We start from the raw sequence: 26551 nt of genomic DNA on the forward strand, positions 1-26551 counted from the left end.
CCCGTTACGCCCTAACCCTGCCCCGTTACGCCCTAACCCTTCCCCGTTACTCCCTAACCCTGCCCCGTTACTCCCTAACCCTGCCCCGTTACGCCCTAACCCTGCCCCGTTACGCCCTAACCCTGCCCCGTTACTCCTAACCTGCCCCGTTACGCCCTAACCCTGCCCCGTTACTCCCTAACCCTGCCCCGTTACGCCCTAACCCTGCCCCGTTACTCCCTAACCCTGCCCCGTTACGCCCTAACCCTGCCCCGTTACTCCCTAACCCTGCCCCGTTACTCCCTAACCCTGCCCCGTTACGCCCTAACCCTGCCCCGTTACTCCCTAACCCTGCCCGTTGCTCCCTAACCCTGCCCCGTTGCTCCTAACCCTGCCCCGTTGCTCCCTAACCCTGCCCCGTTACTCCCTAACCCTGCCCCGTTACTCCCTAACCCTGCCCCGTTACTCCCTAACCCTGCCCGTTACTCCCTAACCCTGCCCCGTTACTCCCTAACCCTGCCCCGTTACGCCCTAACCCTTCCCCCATTACGCCCTAACCCTGCCCCGTTACTCCCTAACCCTGCCCATTACGCCCTAACCCTGCCCCGTTGCTCCCTAACCCTGCCCCATTACTCCCTAACCCTGCCCCGTTGCTCCCTAACCCTGCCCGTTTGCTCCCTAACCCTGCCCCGTTGCTCCCTAACCCTGCCCCGTTACTCCCTAACCCTGCCCCGTTGCTCCCTAACCCTGCCCCGTTACTCCCTAACACTGCCCCGTTACACCCTAACCCTGCCCCGTTACTCCCTAACCCTGCCCGCCGTTACGCCCTAACCCTTCCCCATTACGCCCTAACCCTGCCCCGTTACTCCCTAACCCTGCCCCATTACGCCCTAACCCTGCCCCGTTACGCCCTAACCCTTCCCCGTTACTCCCTAACCCTGCCCCGTTACTTCCCTAACCCTGCCCCGTTACGCCCTAACCCTGCCCCGTTACGCCCTAACCCTGCCCCGTTACTCCCTAACCCTGCCCCGTTACGCCCTAACCCTGCCCCGTTACTCCCTAACCCTGCCCCCGTTACGCCCTAACCCTGCCCCGTTACTCCCTAACCCTGCCCCGTTACGCCCTAACCCTGCCCCGTTACTCCCTAACCCTGCCCCGTTACGCCCTAACCCTGCCCCGTTACGCCCTAACCCTGCCCCGTACTCCCTAACCCTGCCCCGTTACGCCCTAACCCTGCCCCGTTACTCCCTAACCCTGCCCCGTTACGCCCTAACCCTGCCCCGTTACTCCCTAACCCTGCCCCGTTACACCCCTGGCTGTGCCGCTGCTCAGATCCATAGCTCTGCCCAATGCTGTCCCTATCTGAAATAAAGAACTTTTCAGTTACTGTGGGAGATCAGTCAGGGGGGAGGGGCTGGTAAAACTATTTGTCTCTTGAAAAATTTAGGAGATATTGCATTTGGGAGATTTAAGCTTATCTTTCAAATACATTATAGGGGTTGTTCATCTTTGAGTTAACTTTTAGTATGATGTAGAGAGTAATACTGAGACAACCGCAATTAGTCTTCATTTTTTATTATTTGTAGTTATTTCACTAGTTGTTTAGCAGCTCTGCAGTTTGGAGTTTCAGCAGCTATCTGGTCGCTACCGTCCAAATTACCTTAGTGACCAGGAAGCTGTTTGAATGAGAGGATGGTAAATGAATAGGAAAAACAAGCTATAAAATGTAACAATAACAATAAAATTGTAACTTTGCACAGCAATAGTTTTTTGCCTGCTGGGGTCAGCGACCCCCCATTTGAAAGCTGCAAAGAGTTAGAAGAAAAAGGCAAATAGATCAAAAACTATAAGAAATAAATAAGACCAATTGAAAAGTTGCATGCAGAGAATTTGTTGGATAGATAAGTCTGTCTGACTAAAGTGCCTTGTGTATTACAGCATTTAAGGTACAATTAAATAACCCATCTAGGCATGTTATACTATAGGTACTGGCACTCCTGGAGATTAGACGCCTGCAATAAATCTTTGCTGCCGCGGCTGCCTAATCTCCTGCAGATGCTTTCTCACTGGCAGTAAAGTAAACCGCCGTTGGGAAAACACACACAGCATTTTGTTTTTCTAAAGTCGCCCACTTGATCTGTTTCAAAGTGAAAATAGATATACCTGCCATGTTGTGGGGCTGATTCCTATAGAACACTGCAGAGCAAACCAGGGGCAGATACAAACAAATAGCATTGTAGTTGAGCAAAACTTTTGGGTGCAGCAGAAAATCAAACAGCAGACTAGCTTTTTTACACCACCATTACATGTAAAAAAGTTTTTCTTTAACAGTAACATTTGGAATAACAGTTTAATTCACTTGCTCTGAATTTGTCATTGACGCAGGCACCATGGACTTCATACAGCTACAAAATTTGTTCTGACATATGTGTGATTCATAAAAGGAAATTCAAAGTTATATATGTGCCACAAGGTAGCAATGGGGGACATGCAGAGAAACATAAGCATAGAGTTCACTGCAATTCATCATAGAGAAAATCCATTGGTCTTTATTCACTTGCATTGCATATTCAAAGGGTGAAAATATATACTGTATACATGCCCTAACAAACTCTATACAGGTCACTAGTCAAGTGTTTGACTTGCAGCTTGGCTGCTTGTAGCATAGTTTAAACCAATACTTCCCAGTGGACATGATGTTCGTGAGATAGTGCTGAAGTTGAAGGCTTGTCATGTGGTCCCGGATGAAAAAAAGTGGATAAAAAATCTGGCAGGCGATGCACAGTGCAGCAACATGGGGTGCAGGCAAGCACCTAATGCCTAATGTAGGGCAGTCAGTAAGGGCAGTTTAACTCAAGGGGAAAAAGATACAAACGTTGATAAACCTGGCCCAATAAGTGGAGAGAGCCATAGGAAGAGCAAACTGAGCTTAGGGGGAGAGACCTTGGGGGCAGAGAGTATGGGCAAAAAAGCACTCGGTGCTGCAAATGATTTAGGGAATGCAAGGTGGCTGATCGAGGGGATTAAATGATAGAAAGACCATCATTCTGGGAAAGACATTATGAAGGGTAGTAAACAGAGACAGTGATCCAATTAGAAGTGAATGTTATCCAAATACCGTCAGCCCAGCATTGGCAGTCATTTGCAAGAAACAATGAAAACTAAGATGTTTTTGTATTATTTTATTACAGAAGATTTGAATGCCCAAAGCAAAACAAACAAACTTTAAAGCAGCAATTTTCAATATATCATGGTCAAGTGGAGGTGGCCCCTCACTGACTATTAGCGATACATCACAATTAATCATTGTCATGTCCCTCTGTTTTTTTACAAAAGATTTCATATTTTAAATAATAACAATAACAGAATTGAGAGAGAAGGAAGGAAGTAGGGAGGGAACTATAATTGAGAGAAGTTCTTCACTTAGTAGGAGGTGCTGGAGATGGAAGCCAGGAACACGGGATACACGAGGCAAGCAAGAGGTAGAACTGCATTCCGCTAGGGTGAATATACCAGTGGCCACCTTCATGTATGCACAAGGCCAGAATATTTAACATACCCACACACTGAATTTGAATTTAAGAAGTGCTGTAGTAAAGTTAAATTATATATATATATATTAGTGGGAACAAGTTAATTAAAGACAATTAGAGAAGCTATTAGGACATATTTTTCAGTTGCTCGTACATGCACCAAAGAATACACAAGGTTGGTTAGATATGTAGCATGCATAATGGGACCATCATGTACAACCTGCAGCCCTCCAGCTGTTGGCCAACAAGCACACCTTGTACTTGCCCCTGAAGTGTCTGTAGGCAACCACAACGCAATAGGAAGTGACAAGGGCCGTGCTGTCGCATTGAACTCTCACATTATATAAAACGATTATCCTATTACCCCCATTAATTACAGTGGTATCTCAATAGATCTGAGGAGGAGAGATGAAACATCCTATCAATTCAACTTTGTTATAGCATAAATCATGAAAAGTGGGATGGTGAAAATGTGAATCACACGGCATTGATAGGCAAATCACAAATAAAGGGGAAACTCTGTTTTTTCACATTAAGCTTACTAAATATGAATTCCAACCTCAACCGGTAAAGATGTGCTTCTAAGTTTATGAACAAGAAAGAACCTGAAATTGTTTTTTCAATGTAAAAGTGGAATCATAACAAGCAAAAATTACATACAGAGATTCTACATCACATTTGTCAAACAAATCAAGCTCCTGCAAGGGTTAACTTATCCAGCACTGTCATTGAATGCTCTGTAGAACTGGATTGTAAGTTAGAGCACCCCCACACAAGCTGCAGACAGCTCATTCTGCCATGCAGAATTTTGTCCGGGGGCTCTGCCAGGTGTGATCAGCTAGTGCAGGCTGCCATGTTGGGGTAATAAGTCCTGACTACTAGGCATTCAGCAGATGTGTGATGGCGTGTAAGTACAATGCAACAGCCACTTCCCACACGTTTGCCTATCCTAGTGTCTACACCACAGGGCACGTGCCAGATAAGTGCAGATCACACCTGGTACACTGTATTGGCATTTAGATTGTATAGGGGTCTTGCAACGCTATGCCTTTAAACCAAGCTCCTAAAAAATAAAGGTACTTGGTAACTAGTCCACATGTACAAAGCATCACTTCCATTTCCTCCTTCCTTCAGGAAGGTAAATACGCCACAGAGCTACGGAGGGGGTGCAGTGCCACAGGCACCAAGGGGAGAGACAGAATAAGAAAGGTAAAAATACCACATGCCAAAACATACAGGCTCCTTTATAAATGGCCATAGTGTGTGTAAATGTCTACAATATCAGATATATAGGCTGGTTTTATATATGGGCTAGTTGAAGGAAAATTTGCTAACATAGGCACAGCATTGGGCAAGTGCGGTAACCCATGCCAACCAATCAGCAATTAGCTTTCTTCAGCCAAATCCATTTAGAATAATAACAGCTCATATTTGTGGCCATTGTGGATTACAGCCCAAGGTAAAATTGCATCTATGTTTTAAAAAAATGAATAAAATAATCCGAGGTTGTGCAAATTTCTCTGCTGACCACCAAGCCCTTCATATAAAATTCACACAGTGGGATAACCATAGAGGAAGCAGAACCTGCGGTGTCAGGGAGGCCCAGTCCGTGGGGTGCCTGGTAGGGATATCTGTGCACTGGACCACTCCAAAAGTGTTTTTGCGGAGGGCCTGGCACACACTAGTTATGCCGCTAAATTCACATTAGACCTTGCAAATGATTCTGTGGTGTTCTACTAGCCTATAAAGATTCAACATTAAACTGGCTTTGTAATCAGGACTGTTTTCAGCACCCCCTTCCCCCCACAAAACCTTAGTGGGTGCCGTGATTCCTGTACCAATATGTCACTCCACTGAGAAAATACAACAAGCAATGAAAGAACTCCTTATGCATATGGCACCCACACTTGTCAGGGAAAGGAATTCAGCTTTTTAGGATATCTTTTTTTTTTTAACGGCTTCCAAACCCTCTTCACTAATTACTTTGAGCACCTTATTTCATATAGTTTCCACTTCCCAGCAAAAGAGGTAGGCGGGGAAAATAAGGGTTGCCCCATTCATTACATGAGTCCACAAACAGGTCAACCCATTTATTGCATTACCCTGCTTCATCAAAAGCCTAGAAGCCTGGGGGATCAGCACTTAAAGCACGTGAACTTAAAGGTACAGTTAAGTGTAATATAAAACTGGGTAAAAAGATTGGCTAATTATATTGAAAACATGTTTATTTCGCCAGTTTCATTTTTACACTGAACTGTTCTTTAAGCATTGTAAAGGCAGCCACCAACTGGAAAGCAATAGGTGGAACATGAATGATAGAGGTAGTGGGGATTCAGCGCTTGTTTCAGGGTTTGCTTGCAGTGGAGGGGTTAGGTCAACGTTCTGGGCATGTGGGGTGTATATAGGTGCTTGGCACAGACAAATGTGTTTGTGTATGCAGTATTAGACTAGAGAAATATGTCATACATGTGTATGTATAGCACATGTAGTCAGTACCATGGTTCCTATAATGTAGCATGTTACCTTGTATATACATACTCACAGGGCCATATTTATAAAGGTGTGTAAAAAAAACAGACATTAAAATGCACCACAGACTAGCACTTTATCGCCACGGCAGGCTGCATTAACGCAAAGCCAGTGATAAAGCTAGATAGAGACAAGTACGTGTAGCAATGTGTAACATGCTAGCGTAAAATAGCAATTGTTAAGTACCACCCCCTTTTTAAGTCCCAATTTCTTTGCATCCTAAGTCTCTAAAATAATGGCATCATTTTCTCTTTTAGTCTGGCATTAACAAAAAGCACAAAAGATGTCACTGATTGTTTCTGTGCTTATAAAGATGATACAAGGGAAAGTAGAGCTTTATTTATGCACCATTCATTTTGCATTGCTTCTTACACCATCTTTTCAGTGTCACATTTACACACCTTTATAAATATGTCCAGTAGTGTCTGTACCCAACTGCCACTACACTTTGTGCTCCCTTATTCATGGTGCAGGTTCTCAGCAATATGAGAGCTCTGTAAGGAAGGGTTCCTTCTAGGTTCAAGCTTATCCTGGAGTTGTTGCTGAAAGCAATGTTTCTATTGGCCCTGGGGCAGGATACAGCACATTTATAGGGTTGTAGCACCTGAAATGGACTGGATGGACTCTTGCTTTTTTTTACGGGTGTAAAAAGGTTGGTGGATATGATTTACCGTATGTCAGAATGATTATGGTACATTAATTTGCAATTGCCCAGCATTCTTCTTTATATGGGGCAATACATACAATTTCTAGGTGCAGTCTTGCCTGCTGTTGAACAAGCCTTTAAACTCTCTGCATTCATGTGCTGTTGCTTCATACAGCTGAGGCATTTTCTATTGCAGAGATGATGCCCTATGATGCACTGAGTTTTGTTATAACTCCTTTCACAGGCTAAATGCTTACTTAAATATGAACCAACCTTTTTAGAATCTTCATTGCTCAGCACACAAATTCACAAAAAAAAGAATATGTCTTCTGTTAACAGTCAGGGCCCATCTTTAGACACTAGAATATGGCAGCCCACCATATTTTGCTTTCCTTGGAAGTCGCTTTCTCCATAGACGTGTGTGTTCATGAATAGATGGCACTACTAATGTATAAAGTTCAGCCTTCCTGCTCTTGTTGAACTGTATCTTCATGCCTTACCAGTCAACAGTGAACACTGTAGCTGAAGACTGCATGTTTGACACCTCTTATGTATAAGGAGAATTTCTCTATTCATGTAGCAGCTCCCACTGAATAGAAACCTACATGCAACCAAAGACTAAATAGCAGATAAACAGTGCCTATAAACATGGTATATTTTCTCTCTGCTTATACACAGGGTATCACTTAGTGACTGGCTATATGAGTATATGAGTGTATAAAAAACACCCCTAACTAATTCAGTAACACTTACTAGACGTACCGCTCAAGTCTTTAATAATCAGGAATTTCTTTTGTTGTGTTGGGACCCTGGACAAATGGATTTTGTGTGGCCCTATTATTTAATTCATAGAAAATCCCAACGTAGAGCCTCCTTAGCTGATGGAGAACAACTCCCAGAAGCCAACAACATCCTTTGGGAGTTGCACTTCAACAACTGAAAGGCTGCAAGTTGGGTAACACTGACATAAAGCATTATTTCCCACACTGACTATACCACTGTTGAGCTACTTAGTTCCTTCCCCACAACTGCCATTCTGAGGGGCCACAAGTTTAAATCCCCTAAAGGCAGCTCTGGTGATAAGGCGGAGGCTCATTAGGTAGCCAGTTTGGCTTTAGCAGCTGTAGATAGAGAGTCCATCCTGTTTTGGCAGTGACTGAGTTAATCTAATTGATATGGCAGCTTCGATGCTGGACAATAAGAAGGCAGCAAAAAAATCAGCAGCTTTACTTTTAACTGGAATTCCTCCAGGTTTAAAAAAACAAAAAACAAAAAAAACCTCAAAAGACAGACAAGTAAGCTGCACTCGGCTTGCATTGATTTGAGGAACGGTAGCAGTGTTTCAGAAAGAGATGCTTGTGGGAATAAAAAAGATTCTGTGAGCAGCTCCACATTCACTGGGTTCTGGCAAGACCCCATTTTGTCCAGGTGCCTCCCCTACATCAAGCAGTCTTCTTTCCAGCAGAACCTTCATCCACCCCCTTCTGGCCGCTTGGCCTGTGAGAGTCTACACTGTCTTTGCCTTTCTGTAAATCATGGAAGTAAGGGTGGGACAAGGCGCTGTATGCAGAGATGCGGTTGGCTGGACTGAAGGTCAGGCATTTCTAGGAAAAGAGAAACAATCATGGATGTATTAGGTAACTGGCCCACTGAGATTCTGAGCTGGTAATCAATACACAACCAATACACATCTCATTAAGCCTATTCATCTAAGGCAGGACCATCCTACTGGAGGCTCACAGGTTGGATGTGGCCTCCGCAAGATATTTATAGCACCCAGACAGAGCCAAACCTCTATTTACCTCTTTGCACTAGTATAGTGAATCACTGGCCTATTATATGCAGACCGTTGGACAGCACTGGTCTAAGGAATTGTTGGTCTGTATAATAAAAGGGCTGATTTTAAGAGCCCCTGGCTTTAAAATCTAAGTGGTGTGCTGCTCTTTGCAGGAAGTGCCAATCAAAAAAACTGGTGCTTCTTTACAAAGAGCAGGTAAGAGTGTCAGTAGGTGCCCTCCAGGCCTCTCCTTATCCTCTGCCTTAGATCAGGCAATAAGGACAAGGCACTTTGTGGCCTGCACCTCCTGCTGCTCTGTACCCTGTGTGTCTGAATGCCTTGGGCCTAATGCAGCTGGCACTAAATTCAAACTTCAATCCACAGGTCTCTACATTCCAAAACAGAGGACAGAGGCCTGTGGCTCTGCACCTTAAAGTAGGCAAAGTGTAAAAATTAAAATGGCCAATTGCACCCTTTTTTGCACTTTCCACTATGCATAAGGCAGTGTATGTGCTCTAAAGGGTTTCCTGACTGATTTCTTGGGATCTATATTAAGTCAATGAATCAGCTTACTTTCCCTTTTAATTAGGTCATATAGGGACTAGCAGTTTTCAACATCTCATCTTATATTTAGGGCCTGGGCACCGTTTCCTGCTAAAGCATTTATTGGCCATTATATTAAAAGTACCAAGGTGCCATCAATTTAGCATGATCCTTCAACAATTAGAGCAGCAGCACTGAAGGGTGCAAGTCCAAGAGATAAATATCATGAAGTCATAATAATAATGTCATGAAGTTCCTTCTAAATAAACTGTGCAGCCACAGCTATAATAGCGAGGAAACATTTTACTTACAATAAGTAAGTCCTTGCCTTGCTCATCTATACCTGGAACAACATTTTCAATGGGTTGAGGCTGTCTAAAATGGAAGGCATTCCTTGGTACAGCCACATCGTGGGGCCACTCTTCTTCCTCTGGGAGACCAATGACACTATGGAAGAAAGAACAGCCATTAACTGGCATTTTTATGATCTTATTTATTTTAAATACTAAAACTATAAGGGCTGTTACACATGGGGAGATTAGTCGCCACGACAAATCTTCCTTGATGTGGGCGACTAATCTCTCGCAATGCCATCCCAGCAGCGATTTACATTCTAGTCGCTGGGATGGCATTGCGAGAGATTAGTCGCCCACATCAAGGAAGATTTGTCGTACACAGCGGCGCAATTTGCGGAAGTTGCCTTGAGAGGAAGCTTTGGCGACTTTGGCAAATCGCGGCACCGCATATGCCATCCCACCGGCAATTTACATTCTAGCCGGTGGGATGGCATTGCGGGGAGATAAGCCGCACGCGACAACGGAAATTTGTTGCGGTGCGACTAATTTCCCCATGTGTCACGGCCCTAACAATAATAGTTAGATTAGTGATTAAATAGCACCACTAGGGGGCACAGTTGTACTTCAACTGATTTGTGATCCAAGCGCTTGGTGATTAAAGATACCAATTTAAGTGACTTATATGAAGGTTGGAATCCTCATTAGACTGTATGCCTTCTCTAGTGCTGCAAGTAAAATAGACCCCAAATTAATTTTTTCTCCTTTAAACAAAAACAAAAAACACTAGTATATGACTCCCCCCCCAACTAATATTGCCTGAAATTCTTTTGGCCATTATGGAATGATGCATAATAGCTGGGTTTCTGTCTGCTTATATAGGGAAAAAGCAGCCATCAGCCTAGCTTTCATGACTCTTCAGGGAGAGCTGGGTGTTGAAGTCAAAGTAGGGTCAGTCAAAACAGTACCATGCCCAGGTAGTCACATTGTCAGGATGAAATGCCACTGTATGTTCAAACTGCCTGTGTTATATACACATGTATGATATACAAACATTACACCAAGGCTCAAAGTTTCATGGTTCGTCACAGCTGTGGGTATGAAGCTTCTGGTCATTTATTGCAGGGAGAAAGTACAGGGCTTCTATATGTAGCTGGTTCTGTGGGGCTTTTGGTATTGGAGCTATATCATTACATTATCCCCATGATTAGGTCTCTAATTTGCAAGCTAAGAGAGAGTGGTGTCCACTGGTCCCAAGTGGCTGCTGAGAGCACTATGGGTTTGTGGGAAGGAGCAGGGTAGGTACAGCTTTCAGCTGGCAGCCAGCACAGGACGTGAAAGTGTTACTGAGACCATAGCTAGATAGGGGCAGGGCCACAGAAGCCAAAGGAAACTGGGGTAAAATACGGGCCTCTTTACCTGCAACCACATAAGCTATATATTAGCACTCATATTTATACTTACTCAAAGATTTTTCCTAGTTGATCAACATCTGAATTTCCACGAAAAAGTGGCCTTAAAAAGACAAAAAGAATAACATTTTATAAATCTGTCAACAAATCTGTCTTCATACATTTCTCGCTTAGTAGATAAGTCGGAAGTAGAATTAGCAGGGTACCTGAATAGTAAGTAATAAATCAATGCTACACTCACACCAGGCTGTTGTCAGTGGACCCATAAATGTGCTGTGGGCTTGCAGCCATTTTTTGGATCATATGGGGAAAGCCTTTTGATGATGCAGTCCATAGACAGGGCAAGAGCATGGGAGGTTCAGAGGTATCTCAACCCCCCTTCAGAACAAAATATAGAATGGATTGTGGGCTTTTCACCCCTATGACAATCACGCACATCAGGTTACGAATATTTAAGAATCTTTACAGCCAACAAAAGGCCAACAAAACCCACAGCAAATCAACAGTTGATGCAATCTCACATGTATTTCCGAATCCACTATAGGCAGGACGTTCATTCATGTCTAGATTAAATCAGGCAACCAACCGCAAGCACGTTAATGAGTTATTTTCACTCCCAATACACAAGGAATTCACATAAACAATTCTATGCATGCCTAACAGCTACAGAATGTTGGTTCTCTACCAACGATCCATTGTGCCGTCACTGGGGCGTCTTTGATCTTTTTCTCTGGAAGCAATCCAGCAGAATATTCTCACGGCTGCAGGTAGTTCTCACACATCATCTTTGCCTGTATCTCTGCTCAAAATTTCCTTCCAAAAATGAGCAATATGTTGCCCCCCCTTACTCATGTGGGCCAATGCTTCCTGTATGAATGGGCAACGCTGAGTTTTGCTGTGTTACAGGCACAAGACCATTCAGAGCACACTGCCTCTCACTTTTCCTATAATAATGTGAAGAAGCTAAATAATGGCCCCTCCCTTTAACTCCCCCAAAGCAACTTCCATGGCTTGTGTTCAGTAGGCAGCTGGATTATGTTAATTTAGAGAGAACACTCCAAACAAACGATACCGAGGTGTGAATTGAGTGGGTAGATTTAGGTGGAACCAAGTGATTCTCTTCTCCCTCAAATACTGTATAATAATTCACTCTCTCTATATCTGCACAATGGTTACAACCTCGCTACACTGCTACTTCCCCCATTATATTATATGTGTATTATACACCCCCATAAGATGGTATTACTGATCCTCTACTTAGTGCAGTACAATACATGTTCTCCATGATGCCTGTCTAGCTGTCCCCCTGGCTGTCTTTGTGTCCATAATAATAACATTTGTTTTGTGAATGATTAATCCTTTCCTATTTGTGGATTGAAACTTTTAGTTTTAACATATTTGACCTAATGTTCTTTATTTACATAAAAAGCAGTTCCTGTTCTAAAAATACACTGTGGGAGAAATCTTATTTCCCTTTATATATGATACTGGGATGTTCCTATTAATAACCAGGAATTATGTCCCACGTTCCTTGCCTCTGTGAAGGCCTGTTAATGGCAGAACAAGTGTAAATTGGCACCTACCTGGGGCAGGATGTGACACCAATGCCCCGTGATATCTGGGACATCATGCCTGCCAAGGACAGACAATCAGGACACCAGGGATTAAAGTGGTAGTACATCGGTCACTTTCTGCTATTGCCAGTATGCTGATCCTTATCTTTAGTAAAGACTTTAGGGGTCATTTACCATGCCCCATGCAGTGTGCCAAGTACAAAAAGGCTGTAGGTTTTTTTATTTGCATTTTGTACAATGCGTGGGGCATATGAAGAATGGCCGCAGGTCTATACAATACTTTTCCGACAACAGAGACCTGTGCCCCCCCCCTCTCACTAATACAGCGCTGACTGCCTTAGATGAGTCCATTCTAGTTTTCCCCATAAACTTTATGCAATAAAACATAAGCTACATTTTTTTTCTTAATGAACTGCTTTTTGCCCATTACTTTTTCATTCAGAACAAATACATATCTGTAACGTGCTTCTAGGGGGCTGTCTCACCAGGACAGTGACGTCTCTGAGACTGGTTAACAGACTAATTCCAACAAGATCAGAGTTTTTATGCTTTATTGACAGAACTCGATTATATTGAAAACAGCCACAGGAGGGCAGCAACGGAATGCACATTTACACACACACAGCTACTTCAGCCCATATACAGGATGCACAGATACAAACCCCACAGGGTATGGCACCCACTCCAGACAAGGCAGACACAGTAATATGTGGCAATCTCCCAGCCTGGGTACAGTCACTGACCTTAATAGCAACCACTTGCACCTGTCAAACTCCCATAAGCCTTTGTGCGGCACAGGACCAAAGCTACTGGCACTGTCAGTCTCTCATTTCCGGCAACCCCTGCACCCACTTCCTTTTCCTGTGAGAAGTCACTTTCTTGTTGTATTTACCTCCCTGGGGTTTCAGCCCTCAGTGGAATTGGCCAGTTTGGGAAATGGTTGACCAGTCCTTGACAAACAATGTAATTTTAAAGTTTTACAGTGTGATTGTGGATGCATGGAAACTGGGATTAAACTGTCATGGGGCAACTCCATGGGGCAGTATACCCCCTGTTCAACAGGAGCAAAATGCATAGGGCTTGTGCTATATGTACTTGTTTTTCTATTGTTTTAGTCACAAAATTCTTTGCAGCACAGCACAGAAGTTACTGAGACCAAGCTAAAATGGCTGCTGCTATCTTAAACAAATGCAGGGAACTCCTAGGGCTGTTTACTCAGGTATGGTAAAACTTTCTGCAGAATAAATATAGCATTCTAGCTGGCACTAATGTGGTACATCTATTGGCAGTAAAATGCCAAAATGTCTTTCTTTCTCCTTTAAGCAAATATTAAAATATATTTCAAATATGATTTCCTTTTTCTCTAAAGTAATAAAACAGTAGTTTGTACTTGATGGTAACTAAGCTGCATGAATCTATATTGGTGTCAAACGATCCTAATGAGTTTATTTCATGTTGAAATGATTTTAGACTTAAGGTATAGGGACCCAAATTATGCAAAGATTCCTTATTCCGGAAAATACCAGGTCCCGAGCATTCTGGATAATAGATTCTACACCTACCTCCTTATAATGATTTGAATAGCAGTTCAGACAAAGCCATCATCTTCTAGAGCAATGCTGTCCAACTTCTTTGATGCCAAGGGCCAGAATTTCTCTAGCATACATAATGAAGGGCCGCTAATGGAAGCAAGTTTTGACCACTCTCCTTTTAGACCACAACCATTTCAAACCCCACCCATGTTATCACAAGAGCTTTAAAAACCATATCCACATTAATAGTGGTAGTGCAGCAAAAACCCAATGGTATGGCACACACAGGCAGCACAGGACAGGCAGAGCATGGCACACACAATCAGTACTCTGTCTGCCCTATGCTGCCTGTGTGTGTCATACTCTGTTGGCCCTATGCTGCCTGTGTGTGCCATATTGTGCCTGCCTTATGCTGCCTTTGTGTGCCATACTCTGCCTGCCCTATGCTGCCTGTGTGTGCCATACTCTGCCTGCCCTATGCTGCCTGTGTGTTCCATAATCTGTCTGCTCTATGCTGCCTGTGTGTGCCATACTCTGCCTGTCCTACGCTGCCTGTGTGCCATACTCTGCCTGCCCTATGCTGCCTGTGTGTGCCATACTCTGCCTGCCCTACCCTGCCTGTGTGTGCCATACTCTGCCTGCCCTATGCTCCCTGTGTGTGCCATACTCTGCCTGTCCTATGCTGCCTGTGTGTGCCATACTCTGCCTTCCCTACGCTGCCTGTGTGTGCCATACTTTGCCTGTCCTATGCTGCCTGTGTGTACCATACTCTGACTGCCCTATGCTGCCTGTGTGTGCCATACGCTGCCTGCCCTATGCTGCCTGTGTGTGCCATACTCTGCCTGCCTATGCTGCCTGTGTGTGCCATACGCTGCCTGCCCTATGCTGCCTGTGTGTGCCATACTCTGCCTGCCTATGCTGCCTGTGTGTGCCATACTCCGCCTGCCCTATGCTGCCTGTGTGTGCCATTCTCTGCCTGCCCTATGCTGCCTGTGTGTGCCATGCTCTGTCTGCCCTATGATGCCTCTGTGTGGCATACACACTGGCAGCATAGGGCAGCAGTACATAAAGTGACACAATGCTGGCACTGCTCTGAGGTGTGAACAGGTGAACAATGTGGGTGTTTACAGTCTGAGCCTGAGGTGTGAACAATGCAGGGGGAGAATAATGCAGGCACTAAAATGTGTGAACATCACAGGGGATTACATGTAGAAACAATACAGGGGGATTACATCTGAATCTGAGGTGTGAACCATGCAAGGGGGCCAGTTAATCTCAGTACTGATACCATTTAATGCTTACACAAAGAAAAGCCATCAAAGCAGCCAAACAGGTGGGGGGGCCACACAGAGGGGGGTTGCGGGTCGCCAGTTGGACAGCACTGTTCTAGAGCGATTGAGGTTCCTGACTGATACTATATTCTAATTATTTTGTACAAACCAATCCAAGGATTGATAGATGGCAGCACTTTTGTTGTGTTGCCCTTGGTTTCAGCCTGACTGTGGCATAAATAACTACTAGTTCACCGGGTTCCTGGAAACCATTTTACTGTTTAAGTTCAGGAAATTCATATGAAATGTTTACTAAACTCAGTACCTTGGCAACCATACATCTAGCGTCCCTGTCATTATTGGTGCCAGTAAACAGGCAGCAAAGTAAGTAATTCATTACTTGCAGCAGGCCAAGGTACAAAGGCAATTTCTAAATAAAGTGTTAGCCCACATTCCCCGCTCACATCACTGCCAGCTTTCAGACTGTTTGGTTAGCCAATGGCTGTGCTAACCACACTGCTTAGCCCCAACTGGCACAAACTTAGGCTGGGAAAAAACCCACAGCTGAAATGCCTGGCACACAAAATAACAGTCAAATCCAACCGCAAATTAAAAAATGTTACAGGATTTTACAACGGCTATCAATCAAGCAACTGTTGTCATGCTTACGAAAACATCTGTTAGCTTAAGGGGGGAAAGGCTAAAAAACCCTAATCAGCATTTCCTGTGGCAAACATGGGTACAGTGGGTCACATACCAACTTTATTTTATAATTATTTATTAAAGGGAAACAAATTTCTACTAGATATGTAAAGGTGTAGTATAACCCTATTAACACTAGTGCAATGAATAGGGCTTGTGATAAGCATACTTTTTGCCTATTGTTTTACTTAAATTACCAGGGCACAAATAAGCAGGAGTCCATTCTGCAAGGGTTTATATGTACCCTGGTAATTTACTTATGTACCTTGCAAGGACCAAACATGGAGTAGCTTCAATTTCTCTGTTTAACTCGAAACATAACAAAAACCATAGATTTTTGTTCTGAAGAAAACTGGCTCATTGAAGCTCTCCATAGATTCTGGCAGATAAATGCACCTTCAACATAAATACATCAACATAGACATGATATAGACATAGATGACTAGCAGAATAAAAATGGTAATGGTTCCTGTTTCCACCTGCTTACACTTTTGCTACTATATTAAAGGAAAACTATACCCCCAAACAGTGTGGGTCTCTATAAAACATATTGCATAAACCAGATCATATGTAAATCCCTGCTTCATCTAAATAAACCATTTTCATAAAAATAGACTTTTTTAGTAGTATGTGATATTGGGTAATCCTAAATAGAAAATTGCCATTTTAAGAATTAAGGGCCGCCTCCTGGGATAATAGGATTCACAGTGCACACAAACAAACCAAGGCACACACACATGCAAGGCCCCATCAGCCAATTAATGGTCAGAGTTCTGCCTTTTGCTCCCACACTACTCCCTGTTACAGTTAGAGCTGCATTACTTCCTGTCAGCTGATCTCTGAGGGAGCACCCAGCCCATCACTAAATGGTGGCTCAAGGGAAAGGATGTAAAAGGGCAATATTTACTGATATATATATATACCAGTTTGGCGAGATTCTTTAATAGGACACCTAACATAATATAAACTGTCTGTCTGGGGGTATAGTTTTCTTTTAAGGCATGGGAAGAAGGGGAAGGGTGAGTAATTTAGTAACGAGGTCAGTATTTCTTGTACAGGAACCTGGACTGTGGAAGGAGCAATATTCACCTTTATTTTAACTTTTACTGTGTTATGGGACCTGTCCTGTATCATTATTGGTTTTGTATGTTATAATAATTCTGGCTCTTATCTCCAGCTTATAATGTTATATAGTTGTGTTGGTGACTAGCAATTTATTTTCATAGGTAGCTGCGTATTCTTCTTCATCATTTATTTATATAGTGCCAGCAAGTTACGCAGTGTGTAACATTCAGTTAAAAAACATGGGTCTTATGGGATAAAAAACAGGGGTCTTACAATATAAAAGCATAAAAATAGGGTCAAAGGGCCCTGCTCACAAGAGTTCTCAGTCTAAATGATCTTCCATTCTGCCTTGTTGGCAGGGTAGTGAGCCCTAGCAATCCTACAGCAGCTGAAATTCCAAGCATTAGAGTCACAGAACAGAAATGATAAATGTTGTGAAAAAAATAACATATATATTAAGACTGATGCCCCATTAAGAACTGGCATAGCACGAGGGAGATTCTTTATCTGGAAGCCTACCACCTTTAACTTTCAAAGCCCTATAAATTTCTAACATTTATGACATGCAATATGAAAAACAGCTAATCTGAGATCTGGCAGATTATTTACAGATAGGGCTTCCTTTCCCTATTAGTATTGCACACATGCACTTGCTGGTTGACCAAACACTTATCTGTCCCAGTGTTCTAAGGGTTCTGCTTAGCTTTAATATTAGTAGATTTAGACCATTCCCCCACACTTTAGCTAGCCACTTTGGTTGCCAATTTTACCATAAAAATACAACGCACAACAGGAGGGCAATCATAACACATCTTGTTTACTACACATACTTCCAATTGTATCAGCCAGGATCACCTACTCTTCCTGCAAAATCTACAGCTTTATTATAGTTCATATTTTTTCAGTGGCAGGTCATTTTGTTATAACTCTAAAATATGGCCAAACACTTTTATCATGCTTAACTGTAAAAGTATTCTGCAAACAGTAACGGAAATGTATGGAATGGTTAAGAGTTAAGAGTACAATGATGCACAATCACTGAGCAGCGAATATAGTACATTATGGGCCTGATTCACTAAAGTGCAATAAAATTTATTGCACGCTTTTTTGCGTTAAATTAGTCGCGATAATTAGCGCGCGATTCACCATAGTATTATCGCGTGCGTTAAGTCGCCATATCGCATGCGTTATTTTTCGCGCAACCGCATGCGCTAGTTTTAACACATGTGTTAATTTCCGCGCTGAAAAGAATACGATCGCATGATTCACTATAACTTAGGTGCGCTAAATATCGCATTAGGCTATGCGAAAATTAACATTATAGAAAAGTACAGTAAATGAGTTTTTGGCAATAAAATATGGACTTACAGTGTTATTTATTCAAGTATGTGTCTTATTACTAAACTTTACTAAAGTCTTGGCATGTATGGAATTTCGCTACTAATATACAGTACTATAGCGGTAAATATTTAGTCGCCAAAATATACTGTACTGTAGCGGTAAATATTTAGACGCACAAAATACATTACTAGGTATAATAATTATAGAAAAGTACAGTAAATGAGCTTTTGGCAATAAAATATGGACTTTGCATTGTTATTTATTCAAGTATGTGTTTCCCCTAGAGTGACGCAGCCGCCAGTTTGCAGGGAAATGGTAATTATTAATACAGTAATTTTCCGCAAGTATTGGCGTGTATGGCTAACACGGCGTGCGTTCATTCACACGACTATTTATATGCAGCTACAAGTGCTGAAATGTTTAGCCAGGCATGGATTTGCAGCCAAATTTTGGACGTGCGGCGAATTTTTCCGCAGCAAATTTTTTCATGCGATTCGCAAAACAATCTGCCAATGGCAAAACGCATAAAAAAATTTGCCACGCAAAAATTCACGCGTGCCCAAAAATTTACACAGGCGTCAAAAAATAATAGTCGCGGGCAACAATTTTTTTGCCCGCACAACAGTTTTGCCGTTTTGTGGATCTTTCGAAAGATTTGCTAATTTTTCACCAAAGATAACCAGAACACATTTGCTCATCACTAGTGGCTACTATTTATAAGCATCTACCATTTATATGATACCATTTATATGCTACCATTTATATGTGGCTAATATTTATATACACTATTTATATGCGGCGACAATTTATATACACTATTTAAAGCTACTATTTATATCCGGCGACTAAACGCGAGCGTTATTTAGCGCATGTATACCGCATTGAAATAGTCTTCGCGAGTTAAATAACGCATGCGATATCGTGCGTAAAATAGCGCAAGTATGCTTATAGTGAATCGTGCGAAAAGTCGCGAAAATTAAGAAGCACTAAAATTTTTACCGCACGCTAAAAATATTGCACGTTATTTCACACTTTAGTGAATCGGCCCCTATGTGATTTATATGGAACATATACTATAATATGCTAGACATACATGCATACCTCCCAACATTTGAAAATCAGAAAGAGGGGAAAAATATCTACTACGCCCAGCATGGCAGACTAGTACTACTTTGTAGTCATACCCCCAAATTCCATGTTTTTTTTACAAAAATTATTAAGGGAAAGTAAATGATTTTTGGGGGATTTTTTGTGTGTTGCTTGGGAACTGGTTTAATTGTACCAAAGTCTTATATTATTTGTAGTTCATACCACCACTGTTTTAGTTCTCAAATTGTGATAACGATTGTTCTTTATTCCTTTGTTTTGTCGTATGCTACTAAATATATTGTTCCTTTTCACCATTAGCTGCTTAACTGGTCTTACTGGTGATGTTATATACAGTACATGCCTACGCAGATGCTTTAGCCCAGGCATAAGCAAGAATGCGGGGCAGACAAACCTGCAAAGTAATTTAATTTAATTGCATGGAGCTGCTGTACCAAGAAAGCATTACAGCAGCCTAATCCTATGTAAGAAGCCTACTATGCAAACAGTATGAAGCACATAAATTATGATAGTTGGAAGGTATGATGTGTATGGTGAATGCAGAGGGGGTTCATGTTGTTCAAATTGGTTACAATCTGAATAAATAGCACAATGAAATCATTGGCTCTTAACACGAACTGACAAAAATCTAGAACTTTACCAAAACACATGGGATACCTGGCACCAAATAATCAACCTACTGGTATGAATTCAACCATAAGTGACTAAATGTAACCATGACTTTACTATCTGTTACTGTTTGTATTTTTTCTTCCACAATCCCTCTTCTACTTTATCGTTAATGTCACAAAAAAGTGTCTAAATGCTACTGATATAAACACTATTGTGTGACAAGACAAATGCTACTATTAATCATATGTATTTGTATATAATACTCTTCTTTTTTGCTATACAAATAAAACTGACAATATTATTCTTGGGCAGTGTGTAGTCTGTTTCATTGTTCTACACAAGCAGACCTCAATGCATTATTCTTTGTGGAAGGTTATTATGGTCAGGCCATTGCCAGGCTGGGGTATGGTGCATAATGCTTTCTGTCAGATTATCAAAATTTAGTAGCATTCAGTAGTGTTGTCACCACATGCAACATGTTAATCCATTTTAACTATAATGAAATTAAGTTCCAGAGACTCAGCTCTATTGCTGAAAACCACTATGAATAGGGTGTCAGAATCAGGGCCACCATGAGTGGGGCAGCCTGTCAGGGGCTCAGTGCCAGTAGGGGACCCTTGAGTGTCATGAGAAAAATGCGCAGATAAGGGGCAGACTGTAAAAGAAAATAGTTGGGCAATAGCCAGGCTGTTGTATGGTGCCCCATTAAAAGGATGGTTTACTTTCAGGTTAAGACATACATAATAAATATGACTTACTTTCGTCGAAACATTTCTGCAAATATACAGCCAACACTCCAAAGGTCAACTGGCGTGGCGTAACTCGACTGAAGTAAGACTTCTGGGGCTCTGTACCACAAGGTGACCACCTGCCAATGAAAACAGCTATTAATTACACAAGTGATCCATTTCTCCCCAAAATCCATCATTATTGTTCTCTGTAGTGGCAGGCTGATAATGCAATGTATATATAATACACAAATACAATACATAAATGGCTTGTGCAGGTAAATAGGCATCACCAGTACATATATGAGGCGATATTAAAGGGACAGGTGATGAGGAAAACCAGAAGGAGGTTCCTGGGGTTCAGAGATTCCAATCTAGTGTGTGCAACTAAATAGGAGGGTGATAAATGCAGCCAATGATAGCACTGGGGCAAATGGGGCAAACTACACTAGATATTGTGCCTCCAAGAGGAAGAACTGCTTAGAAGCCACTGATGGAGAGTTCTCTACAAATGAATTCAGGGATGGAATTTCCCTGGCAAAGAGCAGGGAAGAACTTGAAGAACTTGAAGAAATGGAACGTACAGGGACACAAGCAAAGACTTAATGACGTTTTTGGAAGTGAATAATTTTCAAGTAAACAGAAGGATTTAAGTAATTTGTTGCTTGATGGGGAGCCATAATAAAGCAGTAGTGGGACATGTAATTGCTGTTAGTACAACACAAGCAAGTGTTTAAGGAAATAACATTTAATTACAGTATCTGCATGACAAGGCTTTCTACATAAAGCTAGAAGTAGTAGCCAACAGTGGTAGCAACAGAACCAAAAGCATCTTCATCCTAAATCTCCTAATTTAATTCTGAATTTCCCTACTGAGTTTCCAAGAGACGAGTTCTTCCAACTGAATTGAATCTGACCTACTGTGTGACAACTGCTAGATAGCATAAGTGGCTAGGACTCTAACCGCCAACCCTTTAGATCTTGAACTATAGATTCCATTTCTACTAATGTTGTTTTTCTACTAATGGTTTCAATCATCTCAATTTCTTCCTTTTTCTTCTTCAAATTATGACATTCCGTGTAATTAAATCATTTTTTAAACTCAAATTTATTGGCCATTTTGTTTACAATTAGCCCACGCACATGAAATGACTCAATACAAATATGTTTGAATCCTGCTGTGTTTGTTCTTCTGCATTCCACTCTTCTGATTTGCTCTATAGTATTTTCTTATTCATTTTTTACATGGCTGTATCAGAACCAGGGATTCTGCCTAAGGGGAATTATCTTGAGATCGCTCCTAGCTGAAAGCACTTGCCTCCACTGGTCTCTAAAATCTCCTTCTGGGCTGGGTAATCAACTGATTCATAATAACCTGCATTATTACAGTATATATTGTTTGGCAACAAGCATAGTAAAAAATTCAGATCTTTGCCCCTTGATAAAGTCCAATACACTGTGGTTTTAATACAAAAAAAAGTATTTTTATTCTCCCCACCCTCTTACCATAGAAACCAAATAAATATTTGCCGGCATTCTTTTAAGTTTCTAGATAAGAATACATATAGCTTGTTCCCAGGATAGAATTGCCTAGCACTCAACAAACACATTGAGGCTGATTCATTTTACGTTTCGAAGTGTCTTAATTTAATTAGGAAATGCTGTTTAAGAGTTTTATCAGGCAGTACTATTATTTAAGGTGTGTGGATGTTTGCCGAGCGCTGTAGATAATGAAGCTTTACTAACAATCCCTGTACGGAATGGGGACCATGGGCACCAAACAGAAAAAAACAAAACAAACAAAAATATATATGTATCCAAAAATAGAGCTATGGAGCTGCATTAACTAAGAGTGAGCAAAGTGCACAAATGAGGAAACCAAACACCACTAACAGTGAGCAAAGTGCACAAATGTGGACAACCAAAATTATTTTACCCCCACAGATGTTGCATCTGCATCATTATGGATCTCACGGATTTAGTTCGGTATTTGGCTGAATCTTTCGCAAAGAATTCAGGGGTTCGACTGGATCCTAAAATAATGGATTCGGTGCATTCCTACTTATAGATATTTAACCTGTTGATCAAAATTAGTGCCATGCAACCCCTCCAAATAAACCCAAGTGCACATATATACGCACACTCATACCAACCTCACATATATAAACTATAAATACAAATATCTATACTAACTGTAGATCTTCGTATCACAATAGCCTTGGATTTAAATCATCCAAGCTCCTCTTATAGGCATTAACAGAATATGCCATCACAACCTGAAAGCTCCGTTCCTCTAATGTAAAGGGGTGGGCTCTGATGCGCTGATCCTTTTTATGGGAAAAAAAGAGCACCCCCTATCTGCCTATAATCCCCTCTAATGTACTTGTACAGAGTAATCATGTCCCCTCGCAAGCATCGTTTTTCCAGAGAAAACAACCCAAACCCTGACAGTCTAACCTCATAGCTTAAATCTTCCATCCCCTTTACCAGTTTAGTTGCACGTCTCTGCACTTTCTCCAGCTCATAATATCCTTCTTAAGGACTGGAGCCCAAAACTGCACTGCATACACAGGGTGAGGCTTTAACACCGAATGACACTGCCTGGAATTAGACAACTTGTTATCTACGAAAACCCCCAGATCCTTCTTCATTAAGGAACCCCCAACACACTACCATTCAGTAGATAGCTTGCATTTATATTATTTCTACCAAAATGCATAACTTGCTGTCGACACTGAACCTCATTTTCCAGTTTGCTGCCCAGTTTTCCAATTTAATCAAATCGCTCTGCAAAGCGGCAGCATCCTGCATGGAACTTTTTGCACAATTTAGTGTCGTCAGCAAAAATAGAAACAGTACTGTCTATGCCCACCTCCAGGTCATTAACAAACAAGTTAAAAAGCAAAGGCCCAAGGACTGACCCCTGCGGTACTCCACTAACAACACTGGCCCAATTAGAAAATGTTTCATTTACCACCACTCTCTCCGGTGTATGCTTCAGCCAGTTCTCTGTCCAGGTACAAATATTATGTTCCTATTTCTAAATTTAACAAGTAACCTTCTTGTATGGTTACAGCTGGGGCTTTGTATCACCAACCCCAATGGGCGTGGGATGAAAAACAGCATAGAGCTTTTAAAGGTGTTTTATAGAATTTTATGAAAACGATATATTGCAAAGTTCCTCCAGACAGTTCCGGGAAATGAAGATGATAAGATGTCCCAAAGTATTCTGCTAAGAATTCAAAGCAAACAAAATGCTGATTCTCCATTGCTGGGAATAGAACAGCATTCCAAAAAAGGTTTTTTTTGTTGTTGTTTTTTTTTTTTTTACAAAAAATTTGATTTTTCATTTTTTCATTTTCTATTTTTTTTTTTACTTAAATTAACGTTGCCTTTAAATTTTATTTCTTTTTTTTACATATAATTTTTCACGTTACATATACAGACTGTAGTCAGGAACAGTCCAAAGTGCACCAAGGTTTGACAACCACTTGCTTATCTATAACTGATCTATCTAATGATCTAAATTAAATTCTAATTTAGAAGCACATAATGGCCAAGGATGTCTAAATGGAGGCTGGTGGGCCACATATGGCTCTCATAAGGATTTTAATGACCCCTAATCTTTTCAAAGGCTTCACTGATTTCACTGTACAGGTATGGAATCCATTATCCGGAAACCCATTATCCAGAAAGTTCCAAATTAGGGAAAGGCCATCTCTCATTTTAATTCAATTGGTAGGGAGTCTATACTTGGTACAAGTATGGAACCACAAGCGTGTGGGGGGCTCCTAATTCTTCTTTGAATACTGATAATGTGGCAGGTATACAGGGGGCTCCAGCATCACCACCAAAGTGACTGCAATTTGCTGTGAGGGGATAGTACTTCTTTACATCAGTTGATAGAACTTCTCCAGCAGAATTCTGCATTGTAATCTGTTTTTTTAAAAACACAAATGTTTTATTTATTTTATTTAACTGTAAATGACACATGGGGTAGCCATATTCTTCATTTCCCAGGGTGCCACAGCCATGTGACCTGTGCTCTAATAAACTTCAGTCACACTTTATTGCTGTGCTGCAAGTTGGAGTGATATCCCCACCCTCCCTCAGCCAATCAGCAGAAAAATGGGAAGGGAGCAAGATAGCAGCTCCCAGTAGGTATCAGAACAGACTCAATAGTAAGAAATCCAAGTCCGGCTTGGGACTCCTCCAGTTACATGGGAGTAAGAGAAACAATAGGTTACCTGAAAGCAGTTCTAATGTGTAGCGCTGGCTCCTTCTGAAAGCTCAGACTCAGGCACAATGCACTGGGATGGCGCCTACACACCAATATTACAACTAAAAATACATTTGTTGGTTCAAGAATAACGTTTTAAATGGCAGAGTGAATAATTTGCTATGCAAACTGTGTAATTTAGAAATAAAAAGTATACCATAAAAATCATCACAATCCCTTTAAGCTAATAAGTAAATTTTTTATGATTTTCTTTTGCTGCGTAGTAATAAAACAGAATCTTGTATTTGATTCAACTAATTTATCAATCATTTATTTTATAGTATTTTTAATTAATCCTTATTGGAGGCAAAACAATCTCATTGGGTTTAAATAATATGTAAAGGTTTTTTTTTAGCAGACTTATGGTATGGAGATCCAAATTACAGAAATATCCCTTATTCAGAAAATATCAGCATTCTGGATAACAGATTGCATGCCTGTAATACATTATCATTAAAATTTAAGCATTTTCTCTTTGAGAAATAACAGCTCTGATGTAGGCAATCCTTTTCTTATTTACTGCTAATGGACAGCAGTCTGGATTAAAGAGCAACAGGAGAGATGGAGAGTTTCTGTCAAAGCTTTGGTTCTAAGCCATAGACAGCCACTGCCTTGAATCTGTACTAAAGGGAAAAACCTGTATGAGTTTCCAATACAAAGCTCACAATAACTGCCCCTAACCATTAGCAGATAATGAAATCCAATGGCAGTGCCATTAGCTATGACCCTAAAGATGATATTCATTAGGCAAGTATAAATTTGCCAGTGGCAGGAATCAGAGTGGGGAAGATATGTGGGTCAATACAGATGCAATAAGAAGTTATTTCTGCTCTGTGCATGTTCACACTAATTCACAAACCATAAACCAATAATACCAGCAAGCTGCAGAATTCTTCAGACTCTGATGTTTTCATTTAATATACCTTCAGTCAGGGAAGTTATATCTCTCATAAACAACATACTCCGCCAATTCTGAATAAACATCCGAAATGGTACAGTATTGAAAAATAAAACTGAAACACTCAGCACCTGTCATCCTGCAGTTTCAAGTATTTAACGCAAAAAGATTTTTCGAGAGTCGCGATATTTTGCACCCTTACACATAGTAACAACCCAGTCTCCTGCCCTATGTAACTGGCACTTAGATTAATACTGAAACCACCAGAATATACCCCAGAAACAGGCAGTACCTGGTAGAGAAGGAAGCATACCTGGGGGTGTGGCCTAGGGTTAATGGGCCTGACCCAGACATAAACAAAATATGAAACTGCTGGGTTGGCATCTCAACTTGCAAAGATCCACAGTGTTTTGTGCCTGTCTCAGAGCCTTAAAAGCTGATTTCTCTACCACTGATGTCCATGCACTGGTCCAAGCGCAGGGGTAGAAAGTAAGGAGGGGGGCATAGGGAGTATTGGGTTGGCCATCTGAAGTGGCATTTAGGCAAGAAACACATCTTTGTGAAGATCACTGTTTGCTACAGCTCTAAATATATAACTAATTGTATTAAAAGAGTCTCCTATGTTATGAGAATTACTGGCTTTGCCCAGGGTAGGGAGATATATCCTAGGCAAGGAGAGAGATGGTTTGAGGAAATAAATGAAATGTAGCAGTACCAATACAGTATTCTC

The 26551-nt window shown here is 41.5% G+C and overlaps 1 protein-coding gene across 2 annotated transcripts in view; it reads right to left on the minus strand.

Moving 5' to 3' along the window:
- Positions 1–3146: 3146 nt before the first annotated feature.
- Positions 3147–26551, minus strand: part of cdk6 (cyclin-dependent kinase 6) — a 100063-nt gene continuing 76658 nt past the window's right edge. For both annotated transcript variants that reach the window (XM_002934591.5, XM_031903784.1), the window contains 4 exons: positions 20675–20784; positions 10765–10815; positions 9319–9454; positions 3147–8291 (listed from right to left, as the gene is read on the minus strand). In XM_002934591.5, coding sequence (XP_002934637.2) covers positions 8130–8291; positions 9319–9454; positions 10765–10815; positions 20675–20784 — 459 coding nt within the window. In that variant the 3' untranslated portion in view covers positions 3147–8129. The remainder of the gene's footprint in view (positions 8292–9318; positions 9455–10764; positions 10816–20674; positions 20785–26551) is intronic.

This window comes from Xenopus tropicalis, chromosome 6, assembly GCF_000004195.4.
Source record: "Xenopus tropicalis strain Nigerian chromosome 6, UCB_Xtro_10.0, whole genome shotgun sequence".
In the NCBI taxonomy this organism is placed as follows: Eukaryota; Metazoa; Chordata; class Amphibia; order Anura; family Pipidae; genus Xenopus; species Xenopus tropicalis.